The sequence below is a fragment of the Argopecten irradians genome, chromosome 5, assembly GCF_041381155.1.
Source record: "Argopecten irradians isolate NY chromosome 5, Ai_NY, whole genome shotgun sequence".
In the NCBI taxonomy this organism is placed as follows: Eukaryota; Metazoa; Mollusca; class Bivalvia; order Pectinida; family Pectinidae; genus Argopecten; species Argopecten irradians.
This window is the reverse complement of record NC_091138.1, coordinates 33,399,024-33,406,933: the sequence shown is the minus strand read 5'-3', so window position 1 is coordinate 33,406,933 and position 7,910 is coordinate 33,399,024. Positions and strand designations below refer to the sequence as shown.

Sequence of the window (7,910 nt, the reverse complement as noted above, 5' to 3'; positions counted from 1 at the left end):
AAAAAGAATTCCTGTACTTGGCAGTATGTCACTGATCTCAATTTAAGATGGTGTTATTATTATATATGTAAATTATGCTATACGAAGAGATCGTGTGTTACAGTTAGGTCATGTTCACCTAGGTAAACTTTCATTATAGCATAGGACGAAAATTGAAAATTTTTTGACGTGATAATGATTTTTCTATCGTATTAAAAATCTATGTAGCCCGTAATGTAATAATTCGCAAAAATGTGACTTGCGAAAGTGATTTAATGTCAGATACAACAAATTGTTGAGTCTGAAAGTGTTTTTTTTCGAAATTGTATTTTTAATTGACTTTAAAACACGTTGTTCTCGATTCATTTTTATATATTTTAAGATGAGTTATGCGTATTTTTTTATTAATTTGTATTCGTTCTCTTTATTTCAAGTTAATAATATATGGGTTTTTTCTTTTTCATTGAAATCTTAATATCAGATTCACCTAAAGCATCTAAAAGCATATTTAAATCACTTAAAGCATCTTGAAGCATATTAAAAACACTATTTTGTTCATATATTACTTTGGTTTAACATATTTCACTGTGAGCTTTAGAGTAATTATTTCGAAATCGCTCGTTGTACTAAGATATTGTGAAAGTACTGTTGGGTATCCATCTGGGACAAGACCTCCCAACGACTTTCTTGCACAATAATCAGAGATACTTTTATGAGGGATATTATCATATTTTCTCTACTTTTGTTTGTCCTGAGTTTTTCGTTTTGATAACTCCCTTTACACTCTGAAATGTCTGAAATGTTAAAACCTCTCAGACTTCAGAATATATTAACTTAAAAAAAGTCCACACGTCTCTTTAGGACTAATAGTTCTTTGAAAATCCTGTTATGGAAGTTGCATGGTCCTGAAACCACTTTCTATTATTTTTTTATAGAATACTTATTGTATATAATACGGTGTTCGATTTTGCTGTTAATATTACATTCCATAATAGATGTAGTATCTGAATTTGAATGAAACGTTATCAGGGTCCACTTGAATATCTATAACATGACAAAAGATGATGAAAATTACAAGCAATATATTGTCTTTGTGAAAAATAAGGACTGCGGAAATTACTAAAGATGCTCCACCATCGATTTGTGTACATGTGCAATCAGTATGAAGAAAAATACTAATTCGTCAAATGTGGAGCATCTTCAAGATGCTTCATACGAGCGGAACACGATTCAATAATTATAATGCCAGTAAGAACAAAGGTCACAATGGCAAGAACATCCTCAACGACAACACTTACAACAGACACATTTTCTAATGAAGTGATCTTTAATTTCGTGTACGGATATAATCACAGACATATCGCATAGACTCTTTTGTTTTCTGACACCAAATGCATAACCGTTATTTTCAAAGAATGGAAACTCATTGATGTCATGTTTAATACATCGAAACCACGACATATATCCTTTTATTTTTTCATTGATTAAATAAATGTTAGATAATACTAAAACTGTGATACAAGAAGCCGATTGATTTATCCTGCATTGTTCGCGGCTCTCTTTGATGTCATGGCTTTGTTATTGACATCATCAATAGTGTAACATTTACACAATGCCCTGTTGAAACCAAGCTTCTATATCTGTCAAAGCTTCATTTGCTTAACAATAACTGTAACGCTTGAGCTTAATGGTTATATTTAAAATTCTAACTGCTTATAATTAAGGTTTACACGTGTATATTTCGTTTACTAGTGAAAGTAATAATGCAATAAATGTTATTTCCTTTTCGGATATGCCAATGGGGGAAATTTTCAGTTTGAAAACATGTAACGTTTCGGGAAAAATAAAGCTCACAAAGTCCAGGGCAAATTATTGTATATAGAAATAGTAGAATATTATAGATGAAGAGGCAACATCATCTGAACATTTATATGCGATACTCGTAGACAGGCGGTATAATTAAGATAAATAGGTGACATGATTTAAAAGACACTGCAAACAAGCACTTTGCAAAGACACTTTGTTATAATATCAAATCTGCAGATATCTCACAATCATTATGTTTAAAGTATCTTGATATGATAGATGATCAATGTCGTATTCTAAACAGTAGAAGTGGAAATAAAAAGATATAAAGTTAAAAAAAAGAGTTTCAACCATGCTTTTTCATACACGTTTTGGAATAAAAAGAAACCTCCTGAAAACATTTTCTGGTTGAGTGGCAAAACTAGCAAATCTACAATGCAATTCGATGAGAATAATGTAATTGTTTACAGAAGACATCATATCACCTTGTATATCTGCATGGAAACAAAAAGTAAACATGAATTAACACCTTAGCTTTGTATAAAAATATGTGGTGTTTGTTTGACTTCAACATGCCATTAACAATCACGAAATAAATTTAACACGTTGCGATATTAGGACTGATAGAAGGTTTTGTGTAGCTGACTCCTGTATCATGTATGACTACCTACTTCACAGGACGACGTGTGAAATAGGACACTCGAGCCAGGTAATACGGGAACGAGAGAAACCCTCGAGAGAAAGGGACGAAGGCTAGGGGCATTTAGATAAGAGACGGACGGGCTGAACTCCGGTACGTAGCCATATGGCTGAGGACTGGATGTTTACTACTGATAACCCTATTTACCAATTAGTAGTACACTGAACAGAGCTAACACCTGTCTGTCTGTTTGTACACTTAATTACACCGATTATTCATCCTAACATCGTCCCCTGTGATATGAGTCAAGTGTGATTTACATTTTCATGTTGTAAATATTTAAATTTTACCTTTCTATTGTATTTTGGGGTTTTTCATCAAGCGTGTTTTATTGTCGATGAAATAAAAATTATGAGCATCAGTAATATGATGCTGTGTTATTTTTTTATGGCTTTTTTGATGCTCATGCCTGGAATTGACCATAATTTCTTGATCATGTGCTTGTTCTGTACAATGATCCGATTTAATGAAAGTGAAAACAATGTGTTTGATTTTCATTTCAGTTCAAATATTTTGAAAACGTAATTTTCTTAACGAGGTTTACTATAGCCAAACAAGTACAATAGCCCATCTTTATTTAGACTTGTGCCCTATAATTACATGATACCGTCCATTCCACTACATCATCGGATCGAACGTTTTTATCCTATGGTTTGAGGCTATCACTGTATGAACGGAAGAAATTACATTAAAAAGTCCATAGGATCCCATGCACGTTCCACTAATTGGACATACTAATAGTGGGGACGGGGTTGGGGGCCAACTCCGGGAATACGGATGTTAGTATTGATTTCGTTAGGCCATCGATCTGTGGAGGCAGTGTCGAGGCTCACAGGTGCTACCTTTTATCGGCACCCATTATCGACTATAGCAACATATGACACTGGTTTGGATTCGTCCAACAATAGGGGAAAACGAGGTGGTGTGTATGAGTGGGGGTTATCTACTTCAGTAGTTGACGCTCCAATACAAACACCCTACACAAATGTACAGTTATACTCGTGCCGTGGTATGCAGACTCTGTGACGCCGCACACGGTCAACGTTTCTTCCCCCAAAGAGGTGTAAAGAGGGTAAAGAAAAGATAGGGAAAGATTATTATTCACACTGAAGATATTATTTAAATAATTTAAGTGTTAGTCGTTTTCTTTAGGTAGGAGGACTCTTTTCTGTCTTGGTTTTATGTCCCAAGTTTTTATATAGAAGAAATATATGTTCAGTCAAAATCCAGTTTAATTGAAGTCTCTTGGCTCCAATCTTTTTACCTATTTGCATTAAATCCTTTATTCAAAAGCAAGCAACCGACATGTATATATCTTCACCAGTCTTCAGCTGATGATTGAGCAATATATATAAATGACAAGTGAGCCTGCTTTTCCCCGTTGCATTTTATATGCAGAATTAAATTTATTGTAGCCTGACAGATGGTAAAACAATTAATGTATTAATAGAAAGAATGTAACACCGCTCACGAAAACAGGCGTCAGAAAACCTGGAGTTAGCCATGTTTTGTGTCAGAAACTTGACGTGTTTCCAGCCATTAGTATAGGGAGCCTTTACGATACAGCATACAGCACGTTACACCTCGTAACCTGTTACATTATGTAAATGAAACTCTTTTGCTGAAAGCCACTTTGCAGACAGGTTTTTGTTTTATATATATAACATATATATATATTCTGGGTCATAAGGTCAAATGTAACACCAACAAATACCATAATCCTTCAACGGATTTTCCTAAATAATTTTATAAATCTATGTAAATAAATTTGTCTGTTTTAAAGTCAACATTACAAAACAACTGTCATGGTCTTAAAGAATTTCAGTATTTGTTGTTTCGGTTTGTAGAGCGTCGGGCGAAGAGCTGTATAACAACTTAATCATAAGCATAATGAGCGTAGACATAACCAATTGGTGATATGATACTTTGTTAATATATTTATGTTACCTTTACTAATACACAACTAAATGAACAACATGTGTTGAACCCAACCACTTGGTCCTTACATTTCTAGTGTTAAATATTTAATTGATAATTGGCTAGAGCATGTTATCGGAGAGATCTTAATATAAACAATGTAATGTATTGACGGAGACGCGTATTTCTCGGTGTTAACCTGTTATGTGCTCTCATAAGTATCCATTACTAACTCCTCAAGTAGGGCTACACCTGGAGAATTCGCCAATTATATACACAGGTGAAAAAAACACAGGTAACAGAAGCCGTTGTTTAAACCTTACATTACGACGCATTAGTGATAATTATTAAAGCAACTTATTAAGGACATACAAAAGAATTGATTAGTTAAGCTCATGAAAAATAATTATTCTTTTGTGAGAGTTATTAAGAAGAAATTATATAGTTTTAATCAGAACATATTTATTTCTACTGTCGGAATTTAGGTCCCATGTAACAACATTGGCAATGGTGTCAGGTTTAATACCTCCAAGTGTTAATCCTCATCTTCATTACTCACGGCTGCTCAAACACTTTAACAGGAATAAGAATTTTAAATCCCCCCCACTATTGTCCCTGTTTATAAAATATGAGATTAAAATAAAAGTGTTTTAAGACATAAGTGATATTCTATCTTGAATATGAGTTGATGTTACTCAAGACCACTTCATGGTGTATTACACTCTAAGATTAGCTTTCGCCCCCCAGATGTGTTGGCGTATTAACGCTCAAATCCCCGTAGAAATATTTTCACGCGGACCTCAAATCCTCTTACTTTTCCTAACAAAAGCAATGGCGAGAAAGAGCAGTGTTTCTCGAGCCTTAGGCGAGAGATAAGGTAACCCAACCTGGCGACTTTGAAAATCATCATAATGTCTCATCTTGTTGACGGCGACTAATCCGCACGGCAACATTAACACTTCAATAAAAACATTTCTTCTTTATTGTCGCGTGTTTTACCCCGCGTTTCATAGTGGACTCATCCACCGACTGAACCATATTGAATTTGCCCAACAACTAGTAAAAATCATGTACGCAACCACCTGGCGAAGCTATTATATAGGTGGAGCATTAACGGCGAATAAAACACCCGCTTTCTAATTTCCATATTCTAATTACTTTGAACAGATGAAACCATACAAGTACGACTGACTACCGCGGTAATGTAGATACGTATACAACAGAGAGGCTTGTACCGCAGCAGTGGACCCACACAACCCACGTCTATATCGCCTCAATTGCCGGTATGAAAGATAGCCATCTGAATAAGATTAGTCAATAAATAACACGCATCCGAGGAATTCTTTAACATTTAACATCTGGCCGACTGTATGACTAGGTCGCTGGTGTAAACAAGTTGGCGCTGTATAGACCGAGGCACAGCACACTGAGACGTTCAGTCAGTCGTGTACTCACACAGCTTAGGATGACTACTGCCTCGTCCACCTGTGGGAGTGCTGCTTACCCTCGCTCGCCCTCCCCTGGGGACCTTAGTCCGGATCACACCCACGGGCGACTGTTGGATTCTAAATCAATGTTTCAAGTAACGGACGTTAATAGTTCACCTTTGAAGAAAAACAAAAGAAAGCGGAGTGAGCCTAGAAAAAGGACGGACTTTAGTATTAAACGGTTCTGTCCGGACAGTCCGGGAGGGGGTAGTGCTGGGTCAGATAGTGGCCGGAGTAGTGAGGATGTCCAGGAGGACCCTCCGGACACCCCTCCGGATAGGTCGAACACTTCATCTGAACCGGACGTTTCCTCTATACAAGGACCCAGTGATTCAAATATCACCCCACCTGTTGTTCCTCATGGGATGTTTTTATTTCCTGGACATTTTCCTCCTAATTATCTAGTTCCAAATCTTCATTACAAACATCCAGCGTTTCTTCCTAATGGTGCGGGCTACGGAAGAATGGATTTAATTAATAGTGCTAATATTCAGAGGGATTCTCATCAACAACAACAACAACGTCAACAACAGCAACAACAACAACAACAGATTCATCATCATCATGAACATCATAATGAATTAGATGATAACCAGGAGTACGATGATGATGATTACATGAACGATGGTGGTAAAAATGGTAAAAAGACGAGGAAAAATTATAAAAACATGACAAGAGAAAGGCGTGTTGAGGCAAACGCCCGTGAAAGGACAAGAGTTCACACAATTAGTGCAGCATTTGACAGTTTACGTCGGGCTGTCCCGTCATATTCATATAATCAGAAACTGTCTAAATTAGCTATTCTAAGGATAGCCAGTAGTTATATTAATGCCCTGGGGAGACTCGCGGATGTTGACTATAGTAGTGGTTCGGGTAGTACCGGGTCATCTCCAACCAATAGTGATCTGTCCTTTTCTGAATTAGTGGATGTGTGTACACGGACGATACAGACGGAAGGACGAGCTAGACGCCGACACTAGTCACACTATAAGTATGTATGGCAACACAAGTGGGTGGAAGAAAAGAACGAGGAATGTATGTTAGGTTTGCATCAGACAAATAGATATGGATTATATTTACTACACAAGTAGATATAGGGAGAGAAAGGGGGAGCTAGATGGAGCCGCGAGGCCGCCAAGTGAACACCTCTGTGCTAGGGAATAGAACATCTGGACAACATGCTTCTATGTTTAGCAGACGACGTATTCTATATACAAGTGAGTAGGAACCACTGACTGCTGATCCTAACTGATAATGTCCAAATAGATCCCCAGATGGCAACACGGCAGTATAATCTGATAGCGGAGCTGTGCGCGGAGGATGTGTATGAAATAGTGTAGAAACGTCATTTACGAGGGGTGCGCAATGCAGAACTTGTGTTGAAAGCTTAACTCTGACGCTGCCAAATTTCTACATCAAGACTATACCAGATGTTTTGTTTCTTGCGTTTCTGTGATATTTTAACATTTTACTTAAGTCCTACCTGTTTTCAGTTGAAATAATATTTTTTGTTTTTAAATGTGAGTTAAGAAATAACTTTTTTTTCGGGAAGGAACAGATGTCAGTTGGATAGATCTGATAAGAATTAATAAGTGAGAGACGTCTCCCGAACATGGGCTGTGAACTGAACAATACGATAGCTTCTAGAAGTCGAAGTGTGTTCAATGAATTATTGATTCAGTTCTTAGTTGATGTGTGTTTTGTTAAATGGTGCTAGATTAAACGTACAAAACTGCTGAATATTTAATGAATTCGTCTTTTTTCCTTCTGCAGATGTTTAGTTAAAAACAGTTGGGAAAACACGTATAACTTAGGGTATGGTCTCTTTAGTTTTGATTGCTATAAACAATGTCATTATATAACATTATGATTTTTTCTCTCTAGATTTTCCATATTAATGATATAATGAATATTATTATCAATGAAGTTTATGATTATTATATAAAGAATAATTATGATTTGTTTTAATAAGTTAAAATATCTTTTAAATAATGGTGAATAGTTTTTGGTAGATTATAGGT

General features: G+C 36.1%; 1 protein-coding gene across 1 annotated transcript; it reads left to right on the top strand.

Moving 5' to 3' along the window:
* The first annotated feature begins 5,508 nt into the window (after window positions 1-5,508).
* Window positions 5,509-7,631, top strand: LOC138323595 (transcription factor Atoh8-like). Its single transcript, XM_069268311.1, has one exon. The coding sequence runs from the start codon at window positions 5,868-5,870 to the stop codon at window positions 6,867-6,869; it is 1,002 nt and encodes a 333-aa protein (XP_069124412.1). The 5' UTR covers window positions 5,509-5,867; the 3' UTR covers window positions 6,870-7,631.
* The last annotated feature ends 279 nt before the right edge of the window (window positions 7,632-7,910 follow it).